Raw genomic sequence first — 17,565 nt, forward strand, 5'->3', positions numbered from 1 at the left:
CTCACAAAAGAAATGAGCCTGAAAGAAGAGATCCTTTTTTTAATTTTTTTTTATAAAAAGCATGTTTCTATGCACTTCAGAACCAAAGATACGGGCTTCTGCAGTGACACTTCCACTGCAACCACTAAACTTGACTCATCTCATTTGAAATTTAGTTAAGAAGAGTCATATTTTGATAGGAAAATGGGAGAGATTTCACAAAAAGAGGGAATTATAGAAAGGACATTTCATACTGTACCTGGGAAAGGGGGATAGTTTAATGGGGGTAATTAAAGCCCAGTGACAGATTCCCTTTAATGGAAATCTACCATTTGTTTTTATGCATTGTGAACCAAACATACCAAGAGAATGCTGTAGCTACACTGATGCAGAAACATATCTTGTTTAATCCCTGAACTACGTGGTTTTGCTCAAAAAAACAATTATAAAATTAATGACCTTAGAAAAGCTGGGTGCCTACATAAACACATTACACACGGAGCTGAATCTGATCCTGAACCGTCCAGACAGGACTAATCAACCTGAGGTGGATGACTCATCCACAGCAGCTGGGGGATAGTGCAGCGATTGATTACTTCGGTCTGTCAGGGACAACACAGTGATGACATATTCTCGGCTTATGCTGGGTAGGACAAGGTTGGAGCAGTGCATAATTAGGGTAAGGAGAAGCACGGGGGCAGCCACTTCAGCAAAACCACTCAGAGATTAAACAAGATATGTTTCTGCATCAATGTAGCTACAGCATTTTCAATGTAGTTTGGTTCATAATGCATAAAAGCATATGGTAGGTCTGGGGTCTACAATTATTTGTGTTGCTGTAGAGGCTGTCAATTGCTGATGAAGAAAATAATAGAAGATTTCTATGTATTAAAATCTGCATTTATCAGGAGGAGCCATCATGGAGGTCTGCATGGTGAAACATGTAAAGATAATATCTATCTACAAAAATATTCCTCCTGTGCAATAGAGGATTCATAGCAAACCTGTTGTCTCTTCTGACTTTTAGTGTAAATCCTCTTTCATAACATTCTGGAGCAAATGTATTGTGTGTGCTGTTCTTTTGTATTATATTTTGGAAATGCATATGTAAAACTTGGCTTTTTGGATGTTTTCCTTTGTTCTGCAATAAGTTCATTTTACCTATAGAACATTTTTTTTCTGTTACATTTATGACTTATTTAGGAGCATTGGTAGATTTGCAGTTTTTTTTTTTACTTGTCCAGCACAGTTTACAGCAACTGAGATTTCCAGTGTTGCGAATGATTTATCGTTGGAATCCAAAAGTTGACATTGAAAAAAATGTGTACATTTTCAATGAAAGGGATGCAAAAGTCGCACAAAACTCCTCTCCTCTGTGGTTGTAACAAATATATTAGAAGTTTTTTAATTTAAATTAAAAGTTGCAAAAAAGCTCAGATGGCTGAGATGCCAGATTTATCACCTTCCTAAGATAAATGAAACAAGGCCAATCCCCAGCCCTCCAAAAAAAAAAACTGGCGCAAATTTCCTAACTAAGGCTAAATTCACACTGCCTTGAGCCCGCCGCACCGTAGTACGGCGGGCACACGGCAGCGCGGGGAGAGGAGGAGGAGGTGAGCGCAGCTCACCCCCGCCCCTCTCCATAGAAACTAATGGCGCACGGCGCCGTAATACGGGGAAAGATAGGACATGTCCTATCTTTCCCCGGGCTACGGAGCGGTACGGTGCCGCACGTGTGCTGCACCGTACCGCTCCCGTACAGGGCCGTGAGCCCATAGGAGTGTATGGGGGACGTATATCGGCCGTATATACGTCGGCCGTATATATGTCCCCCATACTGTAGTGTGAATGTAGCCTAATGGTGAATGACCCCCAATAATGAATTACTGATAAAATGAATCAGTAATGCTACAGAATTCTAGTATATGGTATCTGGAATTGTTATTCCTTGCACTAAACAAATATAGACATGTTAGGAGAGGTGATCTCAAACATTCTCCTCTCAACCAATGAACTGAACCCCCTTTCCATTCTGGCTGTAACATTTTTTTATCCATACTCCCGGGCAGCATGGTTGCTTAGTGGCTAGCATTACTGCCTTGTAGCGCTGGGGTCCTGGGTTCAAGTCTCAGGGTCAACATCTACAAAGAGTTTGTATGTTGTCTCCATGTTTGCGTGGGAGTCCTCCGGTTTCCTCCCACACTACAAAACATACTGTGAGGTTAATTAGATTGTGAGCCGCGTTGGGGACAGGGACTGATTTGGAAAGTTGAAAAAAACAAAGGTATTCCAGCACTCGAATTCTTCTTTAAAAATAGATGATTTTTATTATGTAAATATTAAAAATCGCAAGGTCACATCTTACATATTTTGTTTGTAAATAGCATATATGTATATACAATGAATTTGTTCTAATGTACAACTGTATACTTTGACTAACAGTGTTTGTATTATAGAAAGCACCTTCGCTGCTAGCACGTAAGGGTTAATTAATTAATTACAAGCTAATTCACCTGGTCATTTTCCTTTTTAAGATGGCAGATCACAGTGATATTCAGATCATGAATCATGACGTAAGCACACTAGTCCGAAATGGAGATCTTCTTGAATGCTATGTAAGATGTGACCTTGCGATTTTTAATATTTACATAATAAAAATCATTTATTTTTAAAGAAGAATTCGAGTGCTGGAATGCCTTTGGTTTTTCAACTTGTACATAGTCATCCGGCAGGACTGCTTTTTCCGTGCACCAGGAGCTGGAGTGGAGTCGGACCCTGTCTACATTGAGAATGCAAAAACGTGAGTGAGCGGTCACTTTCTTGTTTCATTGTTTCCAACTGATTTGGAAAGCTTTGTGCAGCGCTGCGTAATCTGTACGTGCTTTGTAAATAAAGGAATATTATTATTCTCAAACCTTTTACAGCCAATCAACCTCTAACACCATTGACAGTAACATATGGAGTGTGCCTATCTGACATGTAAGGACACCATGTCAGCTTTTTAGTCCAATAAAGATCCGGCAAGGGCTGAGATCTTTACACACGGCAGTGGGACGCATTTGGCCCATTGGACCCTGTGTTTGACAAGTGGGCCCTACACTGAGGGCTGATGCGCATGGTGAGGATTTATGGATGTGTGCTAGCTGTATTTCTTACAACTAATACACATACTCATACATTTCTATGGGCTCATGAACAAGGTTGTGGATTCCACGGCCCTGAGCATGAGGTGACTGCCCAGGTTCCTTAGGCTATGGCCAGTTCCTTAATGGGGTTTCGTATTGATTGGCTATGACAGTCATGTGTTGGAGGTACTTGGAGCTGATTTATAATTGTCAGGGAAGGACTTATATTCAGTGTGTAGAATTGTTGAACTATATGACAATTGGCATCTTTTGAAGTGTCCAAGCAGCTTTTATGACATCCTGGAGTTTTTACAGCCTGATAAACTCGGACCTGAAGGCTGGCCTGTGCAGACCCCAAAGGACACTTGGCCAACCCCCCTCCCGCTTCAGGACCTGGAAACAAAGAACTGTTTAAATATTCCTGGACTCTCCCCCTCATTAACACTTTGTCCAATCCTGAATGACCCTGTGGACTAATTAATCAATGGGAGGTTCTGAAAACTGAACCAAAGATCTTATAAAACAATGTGAGATACAGGAAATAGTGTTCACTCTTTGGGGGCTGCTTGACAAGCTGGGTGCTCCATATTTCTCCCACCTCCAGGGAAACAGGAACTTATTTAATTTGGAAGTTCCTGTTATTTTTACTCCCTTTTTATTTTATAACTGTTTTGCCATGTTGTGTCATTTCATTTTGAAATTCTTTTGTTTTTAACATCTTTTAGAAGCACTGAACAACTTTCTTTTGTATTAAAGACTTCACTTTAATTTTGGTCCCTGTATGCTCCACGAACTCATAGCCTTGTAAAATGTGGTTAGCTATGTGAATGCTAGAGAGCTGAGTGTGCATGTCTAGTGGTGTGACAAGGTGACTGCTTGAGAAGCAAGAGTGGATGTAGAGTGGGATACTTATTGGTCCCAGTATAAATGCAATAAGTGGTGGCAGCGGATCAGATCAGGAGTGCTGGAGCTGTATGAGGTGTGATTTATGCTCAATTTATGTCCCGAGCGAAAGGTGAGCGCAAGTTTGAGTAGGCTAAATGTACCTGTACAGTTGCACCCCAAGTCACGTAACGAGGTGGCGGCGTCCTCTCTGTGACAATAATGTAAGTATTTTTTTTTTAATCCAAGAGTTATCTTTCTTGTATTCTGCCAATTTTATTATTCCATCAAATTACATTCCATTATACTACTATTCATTAACAACTTTTTGCACCTTCTAACTTTGGGACACTTTGACATATTCAGGTGACATGTTGAAAAAAATTGGGTGATCAGTTTTGCATTTATTTATGAATAAAAACAGATATATAAATTCTCTATTTTTGAAATTCAAAATTTTCTACTTTTTAGTCATAACACCAAAATAACTTGATGAAGTAAACTTGGTGAAACAAAATAGCTTCAAAATCCAGCACACAGTTGAGAGGGAATAGTATTACTTGATCTTGCTTTATTGATCCAAGGGTAAAATCACATGCGGAAACATACAGCTAGCGTCACAGACCGACGCATTTCGACACGGCAGTGTCTTTATCAAGGTCCTTGATAAAGACACTGCCGTGTCGAAACGCGTCGGTCTGTGACGCTAGCTGTATGTTTCCGCATGTGATTTTACCCTTGGATCAATAAAGCAAGATCAAGTAATACTATTCCCTCTCAACTGTGTGCTGGATTTTGAAGCTATTTTGTTTCACCAAGTTTACTTCCGCATGGTCAAGCTCCGGACCAGTCCGTGCACCTTAGAGGGAGAGACATCGTCCAAGATTTTGGGGTGCGCTGGGCTTGGGGGCTCATTGCCTTCCGATTTGTTTTACACCAAAATAACTTGATAACTAACATTTACCTAATGTCTGCTTGACGTTGGAATGCTTTTTTATGATGCATCCTCTCATTTTTGTAGGTTGTTAGGACACTTAGAACTTAGAAAAATTAGATTTTTCACATTTTTCGTGCTCAGCTTTCAAGTGATTTTGAGAGGCCTAAATAGCCATAAATTACCCCACTATGGAAACTATACTCTTCAATGTATGTAAAACAACCTTTATTAAGTTGAATAACCCTTTAAGTGTTTCACTGGGGTTAAAAATGGAGGTCCAATTTTGATTTTGTATTTTTCTGGCTAAATGAATGTATTTTTCAAAAATTATACACATTCACATTTACATGGATAAATTATCACTCCTCACCCATCTCCGTCGTCTCCGCTCATTCTATTGACCAAACTATTAGTATCATTTTTGGCATCTTGAAGTTTTCTTATGCTAGGAAAAAAACATGTTCCAACATCTACCTTGAAAAGACAATGAAAGAATACCTAGCACACAAGTAAGAGTTTCATTAAGGAGCTTCTTATATCTCCTCCTTCTGTACAACTAGGGATGTTGTGTATGGCATACATGAATATCCTTGGGATGCTGGCCTCTCATATGGCCTTGCTTCAGTATTGATTACTGTTTCTGTGGAAGGAGGACATCTAGTGGTCATATTTGTTACTACTCTTTTTAAAGTTGTCTGTTTTGTGTACCAGAAATGTAGGAACATTTCATAAGGAATCACAAACTTGGGGTATGTTCACCTGACGGTTGTTGACCTGGATTTCCTCGCAGAAAATGTAAAATAAAATGGTCAAAATCTGCTGTAGCAACCATAGCCAGCATATATGACATTTTGCTCCTTTTTAGATAATTATAGAAAAAAAAATGCATGTTGGTCTACCACTGATTTAGTTTTCGAGGCCTTAAGGTACTAGAAAGGTACAAGAAAAAAAAAAAAATTCTATATTCTATTTATCAATAGAAAAGTTCTATTTAGATTACATATTTCCTGCCAATCAGCTCAATAGCTTCCAGGTCATGTATCTCTCATGTGGGAGCGTCGTACAGAAAATCAACTATGAAGTAAGAAGTAGATTGGTTGTATAAAGTCATGAAGATGAGAGCTCAACACTGAAGTCAAGCTCTCTTGAGAATACTCCCTCTGCTGTAACTGACATGATTTACCAGACTTCAGAAGAGATGTCTATAGTGTCCCTGGGCTCAAGGCCATCAATTACAGTGAAAGAGCAATTCCGTGGCAGGGAGAACTTGACTTCAGTGCTAAGGTCTCTGCCTCCCTGACTTTCTGCCTGTTCTAGTCTAGCAGGTAGCTTCAATGCATTCCCAGTGCAGTAAGCAGTAAGAATAGCATGTTAATATGGAAAGTAATAAAGAAAATTTTCTTTTGCATGGTATCAATTATGTAATATGCCAAATTTTAGCATTGTGCGTACCACCTCTGCCGTGCATTTTCCCCCATTCACATCAAAGGAATTGGAAAATCTCTAAGGAGGTACAGCAGCAAACTCATTTGACCGTGTAGACCAAAGCTTTCAATGGTATTTTGCCTCTTAAAGGGTTATTCCCACAAAGACAATATTCTTAAATATACTCAGGATAACAAAATAACACATTATCTAATTTACTGTTATTAACAAAAATACAGCATTTCACAGGTATAATTCCAACCTGTCTCTATCAGTCTTCAGTTACCTCTGGATCTGACCCTTAATCAGAAGTCTTTGGTTGGGCAGGACAGATTGTTCTCATGTATGATGCTGCACTGAGCTCCTCTCTGCATTCAGTCTCCACCCTTGCATTCCAAGACAAGAGTAAAACTATAGACAGATAAGGTCTTTATCCAGGGGAGGGAGGCACATAGCAGAACTGATAGTGTATGTTATGGCTGTGATAGCAGAGCTGAGAATTTTATGTGTTATTTGCATCTCATGGATCTCATCATCTCTCATTTCTGATCCGTCTCATCTCTTTTTCTATGTATCAGATACAAGTGAATGTTCAGAAGCTAAATCAGAGTGTATATAAACCTGTACCCTGATAATCTAACCACATTGTCAGCACACAGTATCTCACAGCATTAGAGGGATCAGGAAGTGTCTGCTTAGAGAGTTCCTGTCCACACTCTGGAATTTTACACTGACCATCGCTGAGTGATAGTAGCTAAAACAGCAATAAAATTTTGTAAAGTTGTAAAGTTAGTGGTTGACAATTTTCTTTATTGTGTGAACATCACTAGGGATATTTAAATTTGAGAATTTTCTTTCATGGGCATACCCCTTTAATTCTAAAACCACTCTAGGATAGTACATATTTACTTACCAGTAACTAAAAGACCCCTAAGCTTGACATTATTATGTTAGGCAGTGCCCCCTCTTCCTTTTTATTAACTTTGATTCACAGAGTCAGAAATAGCCCCATTAAATGCAGGGGAAATTAGATGAGCTATTGCTTGTCTCTGACAAAGAAAAACACCACCATATGTGACAATAAGATGGTCCATATTCTCATCTTATTGACCTCATAAACACAAATTGACACCTAATCTTAAGAGACAGAAGCAAAAAGTTACATTTTTATACTGTACATTGACAAACAAGTATTTTATCTAGAACTTGCATTCCATTGTAATCAGGTAATTTGCTGCAAAAATATTTTAAGCCATGATGGATTGCATCTATCCCTGCTACTGTAAGAGTTAATGGAAGTCTCTGTTTATTGAAGACGTCACCCAGACAAGGATAAGCTCATTCTTAAAAGAAAGTTACCAATTTTTCACAACAATGTTTGCACAAAGCAAATGTGTCCCTTGTTATCACAACTTCTCATTATGTTCTGAGTGTCTTGTATGTGAATGATCACAGTGAATCAGTTTAGTGATTGTATCAGTGATGCTATGATATGTGCAGTAATACATGCCCTGCTTCAGAAAGAAAGGGGTTAAATAAAGACCTCAAGAACAGATACAGTTTCTCTAGTGCTGTAAAATCCAGATCATGTACAGTCCTACATCTACATCACTCTATCTAATGACTGGAGGCTGGACTGGAGGTGGAGACTGTGCCCAGGCTATAATATACCACCTGTGCTGCCAGTCCTGTGCTGGTGCCATCACAGCAGGGAGCCCATACACTTTTCTCAGGTAGCATCAATGTGTGTTTCTCTGTGTGCTGGATGATGAAAATGAACATTTTCTTTATTGGTAACTATGAACCCTGGGTCTATATGTAGCATGTTTATCTGTCATGTAGTCTGTGAGCAGGTTGGTTGTAACTGTGATTGTAACTGGTTGGTTGTTATCTTTCCATGTATGGTCTACGATACAGAATAACAGGGGATTCACTTTTTATTTATTTTTCTTAATAACAAGCTCTTACAAAGATAATTGTAGTAGGATGTGCAATATTTTAGGTGTGTACCCTAAGGGTGCTAATTATGAATCAGCTTCATTTCCTCTGCATAATTTTTATTTACTTTTTGATAATGTATGAATTTGGTTGGCCATTTAAACGTGGGATATTTTACTAGGGCATCAAAAACAATAACTCTGTGATTGATTTTTTTTTAATAATTTTGTTATAAGGAATATCAATGATTGGATACGATTATTTGTGTTACAGATAAAAATTAAAATTCATAGTTCAGATAATTTTGACTGCACTTCTCTAGACTACAATAGTGATAATGGTGATATCAATCCCAACCTTAAAGTGGGAAAGTTACTTTCTGATTATGGCTCTGTGTCACCACACATCGATAATTGGCCTGAGGTAACAATGTTGTCATTATGTGGACTGACAAAATCTGGTTACATTTCAGAATGTATATATATAATGAAACTATTTGAGCAGACTGCCCAATTTTGCACAGAGAATTGGTCTTTTATAGCGGCGGTCTCTTTATAGGGAAAAAGAGTATTATCAGACCCTTAAAAAAATCTTTCAAGAAGGGGAATATTCTCACAAGAGTAGCCTATTATAGAGCTTTCATTGTTACTTATATACATGCATATATACACCTGTTATTCTTACACATAATAGTGCACAAAGAGGAGTACAGTGGCTCAGTGGTCAGCACTACAGCCTTGCAGCGCTGGGGACCTGGGTTTAAGTCCCAGGGTCAACATCTGCAAAGAGTTTTCTTTGTTCTCTCCGAGTTTGCGTGGGTTTTCTCCAGTGTCATCCAACACTCCAAAACATACTGGTAGGTTGATTAGATTGTGAGCCCCATTGGGGACATGGATTAATTTGGCAAGCTCTGTGCAGCGCTGCGTAATCATTGTGCGCTAAAAAGTAAAGGAATTATTATTACAGTGAAAGTCATAAAAACTGCATCCACAAGTAAATTGCGGCAATGTGCTTTTTCTACAATTTCATCACATTTGGAGTTTTTTCCAGCTTACCCAGTACACGGCATGGAAAATGAAATGCTGTCACTAGGGAGTTAAGTTTGTTACACAGAAAACAAGCCCTACTACAGCGCTGTAAATGGGAATATAAGAGATATGGATAGGGAGGGAGAATTGGAAACACAAAAAATGAATATTGTTAATGATTCACACTCCTCAAAATGATGGACAATGCTGCATTTTGCAAATGCCAGGAGAACATTGTTTTCTTGACTATGTTGTGCCACTTGTTACCTTTGGGGAAGGAATGGTATGGCTATTGTAATGTTTTGCAGGACAGGCCTTTACTAAATGCTTAGTTAGAGACTTGCCAGACCTCTATTGGAGCCTTTAAGGCTGTATCACACCTTTTAGAGCCATTGTGGGTTATTAGGCGGCTCCTTGGGACAGTTCTATGTCTGTCTTTGGAGCTCTGCTGCCCGTCAGATTCATTAAAATGGCTTTGGCCATTTAATAAATGACGCAAGGGCCACAAAGACCACAAAGGCATCAATAGGTGACTGTGGTATGGAAGAGCTTGACCTGCCAACACAAAGCCCTAACCTCAACCACATCAAACACTAAGATGGAGTTTGTACGAGAATTGTCATAAATTGCCTTATGGCTTCTTTTTGAGTTCCTCCTGATCAAATGTGAAGTATTTTAGGTTGAACCTCATGGAACTGAGTCTTTATTACACATTATATGCCATGATACTCTCATGTGCTTTGAATCATTTGTTCTTTTGTTAGATTATTGGAGAATTCAATAGATTCAGCAAGAATGAAGAGTCAGAGGAGCGGGATGCTGGGAAGCTCCCGGACGCTCTACTCCAGCATGTCTCGTAGCATTGAGTTGTCTCTGGATGAATTAGTAAGTTTCATTTGTTGTGTTTGTATTGTTTGAATGTTTGCCTTAAATGTTTGATTTTATATATCCTTTACTTTTTAAGGATGCCGTCAAATTTATTCAAGAGAATTTTAAGAAGAGGGAATGTGTGACATATACCAAGGATACAAAATTACAGTAAGAAACATGATGCCATATTTAGTAATATTGATATAATTGATACTTAGTCTTGTACTGGAGTACTGTACTGGGTTTCTAGTCCACTTTATTTTTTAAATAGTATTAAAGTTGAATATATAAAGTAAGCTCACATGTTGATATGAAATGACTAACCCACCCACCCGTTACAGGGATAGTACATGTAAGTGTGGCTACACCAAGGTGCAGCATATTGAAGGAACTCAGGTCAACACAAGTGATAAATGGAATTACAAGAAGCACACAAAGGAGCTCCCTACTGATGCTTATGGAGATATTCAGTTTGAAGCATTTGGGAGAAGAGGGAAGGTAGGTCAGTCTTAACTCTTCTTAAAATGTTAGTCACATGTCCCAATAATATGTTTTTCCTTAGGAACACTGTCCTCAATTTGACTGCGGTTACATGATTTTATTAGTAAAATACTAATATTCCGACTACACTTCCAATCTAACAAATAGCCTGTGGTCTCTCGGACCACACTCTCTTGGCTATCTTGGCACATCTTGGAAGCAACCTCTCCATTTGTATTTGCTGTCAACAGTAACATGTACTCCCTTCTTCACATGGCAAAATGTAGTCATATTTTTAAGTTCAAGGGGTTGCCCAGACTCAACAAGTTAACCCCTATCTGCACTGGTTCCCAGTGGTTGAATGCCCACAGATCATGAGAACGGGGGTCAGTTGACCCCCAACTGAACAGAGAAGTTCAAATCTATGGCACTGACATAGCTAGCTGGGCACTGTATTCTGCTATCTCCGTCAGTTCCATTGAGAGTAAATGGAGGGGCAGCGCACATAACCAACTTGCCGCTCCATTTATTTGTGGTACACCGGACCCCAGGGACACCCACCAATCAGCTAGTTATCTCCTATTCTGAGGACAGCCACATTTTCCCTTAGTGACCAGCCTGTTTTCATCCAAGAGGTCCTAGCATTTTTTTGCCACTCTCACCATTTGAAGGAACATTCCAGTCAAAGCTGTGTAATTCATTGATGTGTTGCAGGCTCCGACATTGGCTCACAGAATTTCCATGTGGCCACGACCTTTCATAACAAACCATGCCCCTTTCACGAGGCCACACCCCTTTGTTGGACGAGTCGAAAAAGGGACCAATAATTGCCCTAAAAGCCTTCATAAATGTGTCGGAAGGCATTTTAGATTTTTTTGGTGCAAATCCGTCATTTTTTGGTGCAGCAGCAATAATGAATGCCTCACTATGACTGCAGTATCTAAAGCAGTGGTGGCAAACGTGTAGTATGGAACCTAGGCCATCACCCCACTAACAATCATCCTGCCAGGACCTTGATTTTATATTCACGAATTTACTATAACGAGGTGCTGGAAACGCAATTGCTCAAGAACAAATAGAGATCACATGAATCTGTGGCCATTTTATGGTCAGGAAATATGCACATTTTTGGCAGAGGCTACAGGGACTTAGAGTAGCCTCTCCAGGTTGTGGGAACAAAATCTACTCCAAGCCCCAGAAGTCTATGTTGACCCCACTTCCTTCCTTCTCCTCCGCGTGCTTCTTCATGCGACCAGCTTCTTTGTGATCTGTGTATGCACAGTAGCTCCTGCTCAGTGCTGGAGGCAGAGTGTACTGGCGTATGGGGGCAGCCACTGGCACGGAAGGGGCTACTGTGCATGTGCAGAGCCTGAAGAAGGTGATGGTGTGAAGAAGCGCTGAGGACGCTGAAGGAGAAGGGGCAGAAGAACCCACTGGGGCGTGTAGTAGCCTTTTCTTCCACAGCCCAGAGAGGTTTAGGATGTTAGCAGGGACCTACTATTGGATCTACCTCAATAGATAGATTTCTGATGTTAGGTATCCTTTAATAAATTCCTTCCAATATGTTTTAATATCAGATTCCAATTCATAGAATATTTCAATACAGCATATTTTGAAACCCCCTTATAAACAGGAATTTCAAACATTGAAGGTGTCAAAAATTAAGGGAAAATTACAATACAAATCAAACATGATAAACCAGGGACACTCATAGACCCAGGCACTGTGACTGTGATAATATTCTTATATCTGTTATTCATGGCCTCCTTCAACTTTTCAAAAGGGTGAAATATGAATCTACAGCATAGAGGGGCTCTGGTAACACCCATATAGCCCTTCTGGCTCATTATCATAATTTTAAAAGTTGATTTTTGAAGGAAGGAGGCCATGGATAACTCAATAATAAAATATTACAATTAAAAGATATAAGTCTGGTATCATACACTTTTCTCTCTCCTCTTTTAGTATATTCGCTTATCCCGAGACACCACCCCAGAGACACTGTATGAGCTCATGACCAAATTCTGGCAACTTAAAACTCCAAACCTCATCATCTCTGTGACTGGAGGTGCTAAAAACTTCTCACTTAAGCCACGGATGCGCAAGATCTTCAGTCGTCTAATTTATATAGCACAAACCAAAGGTACCATGAGAGGATGTGACAGTATGTGTGATAATACAGCATGTTTAAGCCAGGGCACATACCGGTAGGATATTATCTCTGCTAAAGTTACATTGGAATTTATGTAGCATTATGCTTATGCTTATTTTCATGCATAAACAATACAAATACATGAAAATCTGAAGGAAAAAGTTAGAATTAAATATAAAATTAAAGAAAAAGAAGTCATGAATTTCAAAACCAAGTTATGATTCCCCTGACACCCATGGTGTCAGTCTTGGTGCCCATAGTGATGACCTCTATTTTCTCCAGACACTGCCGCAATAGAGCCACAAGGTGATAGTCATCAGGGAGTATGAATATGACCCGAGATGCTGTTTTATGACTGCAGCTTAGCTCCATGGCCCCCGATAATGATATGTATAGAGTCTTTTCTGTCTACTGCCTACTGTGAAGGAAAATATATTCTCATGACCTTGATGAAAGATTATTAAGGTTTAAACAGTAAGCATGAAATTGTGGAATAATTTTAAAGACATTTATATTGACTTCTATTTGTAGTGTATTAATACTCTTATACTCCATGTGTTCATATGTGTTTTACAGATTTGCTCTGTATCTGTATAATTTGATCATGTACTGTCCTTCTGTATCCATGAACATGTCAAATTCAGGCAGGAATATGCTGTTCAATGCATTGTGCCTGTGCATAATGTACCTCTATGCTGGAGGAGGGTTGGCTGCCGTTTTTGTGACTAGCTCACTGCCATCATATATGGATGAGTGAATGGAGCTCATGCACACGACCGTGTAGTCACGTGGACATAGCACATGCCCGGGTGTGGAATAGCAGGGCATGAGCTCTCCTCATCCCTCCCCTCTCCATAGAAATCACAAAGCAGCCACAGTCTGCCAAAAGATACTGTAGAACATGAATTATTTTTTTGCAGTGCAGCCATCTGTCCAGGTAACAGTGCAGTGGACATGCTCTGCTCACTGCACCCTGATCAGCTGCCATAAACCACAATGCTGACCACGATCTGGGGTGGCCAGATATCGGCCACCATTACAGTCATGCTTTCTTTTTGCCTATTTCCAGGTGCCTGGATCTTATCAGGAGGCACTCATTATGGTCTTATGAAGTACATTGGAGAGGTGGTCAGAGATAATACCATCAGTCGGAGTTCAGAAGAAAAAGTGGTAGCTATTGGCATTGCAGCTTGGGGTATGATCGCTAACCGTGATACACTTATTCGGAGTTCAGCAACTGAGGTTTGGCCATCAATTATTTTTTTTTATGAAAAATTATGTAGAAAATGTATTTGCATGGTATTCTTCCATTGTGATTTTTATAGTTTTAGATCATTCCTTGAATCACAAAAACTCCTAATATTTAGATCATTCTTTAAATCACATAAGTTTCTAATATTTTGTGAAATATTTGGAGTAGCATTCAGGAAAAGAAACACGCAGCGGGGCACTTTTATTTGGAATTTCCTAAAAACTTTGGCATAATTTGCCAACATTGTGCAACACTTTTAGTAATGGTTTTAGATACTTTTTTATAACTTTTCCAACAAATTGACTCAACTTTGGGATGCCAGTCTCTTCTGACACCAATTTCCAGGTATGACTGCTTGAACTGCACCCCTTATTACTATGTCCTTGCATAGCCTTAATGTTGAAGACAAGGAGGCGATTATCAGAAGTTGACCCTTTTTGGGATACTGACTACAAAAATGGATTTGTTCAGTTAAATGTGTTCCTATATCAATTCTAAATCTATAAATAGAAAAAAATTGAGAGATTTAGCTACCGGCAGTCAGTTTCAACAATCTGTAAACACCATAAAAAAAGATCTATTCCTTTAAAAAACCCATCAAACTGATTTCTGATATCACATTCTATGTGGCAGGGAAATTATGTGGCTCATTACACCATGGATGAGCAGAAGCGTGATCCTCTCTACTGTCTTGACAACAACCACACTCATATGATCCTTGTGGACAATGGCACTAATGGGCATCCAACTACAGAAGCTGATCTCCGGGCTTCATTGGAGAAATACATCTCAGAACTCAATGTACCAGGTACAATCTATGTAGACATTTTTAATCTTTCTTTTAATCTGTGAGAGTTACAGTTAAGTTTACAGTCTTCTTATGACTGTAATTGTGGATTGTGACTGTTTGGAGGGAACAGATAGCACATCAGTTAAACAAAAGCTATAGCTGAGTAGTATTTGTAGCTTTCTTCACTTTGGGCTATAGTTGATTTTAGTAAATCAAATATAGCAAGGGAGAGCAACTTTATGGCACCCCCATTTTATCACCAAACACCAATGATATATGTAACACCAGATACATATAGTGAAGATTAAAATGTAATTGTTATTATTTGGTAAATATATATTCCAACAAGCCACATTAACACCTATCCAAAAAATCTGTGATAAATGTCTAATAGCCCAAATCCTGGAATCTATTGATCACTAGATCCATCTCTATCATCTGTTCCTCCTGACTGTACCACACAAGGTGCAGATAGGTGAGCTCTGTACTTGGCTATGTTAACAAGTCAGTGGGAATACTATTTTAAATTTAGTACAAGAAAACTATAACAATAATCTCTTTCATAACTGGACCTCAACAATAACAATTCCCTTCCCTGGATAGTCAGTTATCCATGGAACTAACATGGGTTAGGACTGAATAAGAACCTTCTGCAAAACATTCCCTAACACACTGCTAGTCTGCAATACCGAGCATAACATGACAAACAGGAGTACATTGAGACCCAGAGACAACAAAATTAAGACCTGAACTCCAGCATCTAGATATGAGGGACATGTATCCTTATTTTTACTTTTTACTTCTTTTTGCACATTTTCTTTGACTTTTGGGAATATTTGCACATTTTTCTGTGCATATGCTAGGGCAGTGATGGCGAACCTTTTGGAGACAGAGTGCCCAAACTACAACCAAAGTGCACTTATTTCCCGTGAAGTGCCAACATGGAATTTTAAGCAGTAACTTATTGCTACCTGTTCTTCCACATCTTTCAATTGTATCGCCCCCCCCCCCTAAGGCCACCAATACAGTTGAAAGAAGGGGAGCAAATTCAGACTCTCGTTGCAGCTTTGTTCCAGGGTCTCTCTGTAGAGGAAAAATGGTTAGTCCAGCAGGATGACCTCCAAAGATATTGCAGTTCTGTCAACACCTTCTAACTTTGCCCGCAGTTCCTAACAGCCAATGAATTGTTGCTTTAAAGAAAGCGCTGAGAGCAGCATCTCTTAAGTTGCCTGGGACTTGGTGGATTTGGTCCTATTTGGTAAACTCTGTCCTAGGGTGATGGTCTGAGTGCCCACTGAATTGGCTCCGAGTGCCACCTCTGGCACCCGTGCCATAGGTTCGCCACCACTGTGCTAGGGTGTTAAGAAATTTGCTGGTGTGAGTGTCTGTTGCATTGTTCCTTATGGTTATTTGCAAAACTGATGTTATCTTTGATTTGAGCCTTCTTCAAATTAGAGACTTTTTATGTGCAAATCAAAGTACAACTTATATTTCTTACATTTGTGTTTTAAAATGTGCCTTACAAAGTTGCTTAAAAATGTTCTTATGTATCTAAGACTGATATACATAATCCCACATATCTACCCACAGGAGGCAACTTTGAAAAGAAGTAGTAGAATTACAATGATACAAGTGCTATTCTATCAGAACTTAAGGACAAGGGGCACTTGCGGGGTTAACATATTTCCAGAACATTGCCAGATTGAGATTGAATAAAAGTTATATTTTATTTCCTTTTTTGGCACTGGCAATTTTCTGGAAGTGCCATACTAGCAACATACTTGTTGCTGAAAGAGAGCTAACCATTAAAGAAAATGGGGCGGATTTACTTACCCGGTCCTGTCGCAATCCCCGCTGTGCATTGTCCGACGAGGATTCGGTTCTGCCGCGATTTACTAAGGTTGTGCGTCGAATTTCCTTCATGTGTTGCCTCCCCTGCTGAGATCCACCGGAGTTCACCTGCTTCTTCCTGGTGCATGTAAGTGCTGATCTTGCGACACAATTTAATTCCGCGGTTTGTCTGAATCTGTTGGGTTGTTCAATGGCACACCCCCGATTTCTGTCGAAGGCAAGCCAGCGCCAATGCGCCACAATCTGATCTGATCGTGAGCGCCAAAAATCCGGGGCAATTCGGCGCAAAACAGAAATATTTGGGAAAACCGACAGAATTGCGATCCACGGACCCTTAGTAAATGAGCCCCATTATCTGCAAATGAGTCAGAGACTTCAGAAGTCATATAACTTGTACGATAACTTAGCTGGGCAGTCATTTGCCCAACCACCCTAACAACATACTAATCGGCAAAAGATGAGAAAACATCAGGAGAGCTCAATTAGATTTACTGCAAATAATATTAAAATTTTTCTTGTGATATAACTGACATTGTTTTCCCATCCTTATCTGCAGATTCCAATTATGGTGGGAAAATTCCTATTGTATGTTTTGCTCAAGGAGGTGGGAAGGAGACATTAAGGGTGAGTTCTCACACAAAAAAAATGTCCACACAACATCCAATTTATATATAAACCTTAAATATAACTTATTTAAATATTATATACTGTTATACTGCCGGACATGAGGCTACATGTTGCGGCTGCTCCGTGTCCTAGTAGCCTCTTTTCTCCTCCTACCCTGACATCTTCAACGCGCAGCTACGAGGAGCTGCGCGTCCTCTTCCGAGAAGCCGGCATTCTGCGTATGCGCAGA

General features: G+C 39.6%; 1 protein-coding gene across 2 annotated transcripts in view; it reads left to right on the forward strand.

Annotated features, from left to right (window-relative positions):
• The first annotated feature begins 2,555 nt into the window (after positions 1-2,555).
• TRPM8 (transient receptor potential cation channel subfamily M member 8) overlaps positions 2,556-17,565 on the forward strand; it is a 44,726-nt gene continuing 29,716 nt past the window's right edge. For both annotated transcript variants that reach the window (XM_072119751.1, XM_072119752.1), the window contains exons 1-8: positions 2,556-2,779; positions 10,079-10,199; positions 10,279-10,352; positions 10,526-10,682; positions 12,630-12,807; positions 13,886-14,058; positions 14,702-14,876; positions 17,266-17,333. In XM_072119751.1, the coding sequence (XP_071975852.1) occupies positions 10,110-10,199; positions 10,279-10,352; positions 10,526-10,682; positions 12,630-12,807; positions 13,886-14,058; positions 14,702-14,876; positions 17,266-17,333 (915 nt within the window). In that variant the 5' untranslated portion in view covers positions 2,556-2,779; positions 10,079-10,109. The remainder of the gene's footprint in view (positions 2,780-10,078; positions 10,200-10,278; positions 10,353-10,525; positions 10,683-12,629; positions 12,808-13,885; positions 14,059-14,701; positions 14,877-17,265; positions 17,334-17,565) is intronic.

This window comes from Engystomops pustulosus, chromosome 8 (assembly GCF_040894005.1).
Source record: "Engystomops pustulosus chromosome 8, aEngPut4.maternal, whole genome shotgun sequence".
Taxonomy (NCBI): Eukaryota; Metazoa; Chordata; class Amphibia; order Anura; family Leptodactylidae; genus Engystomops; species Engystomops pustulosus.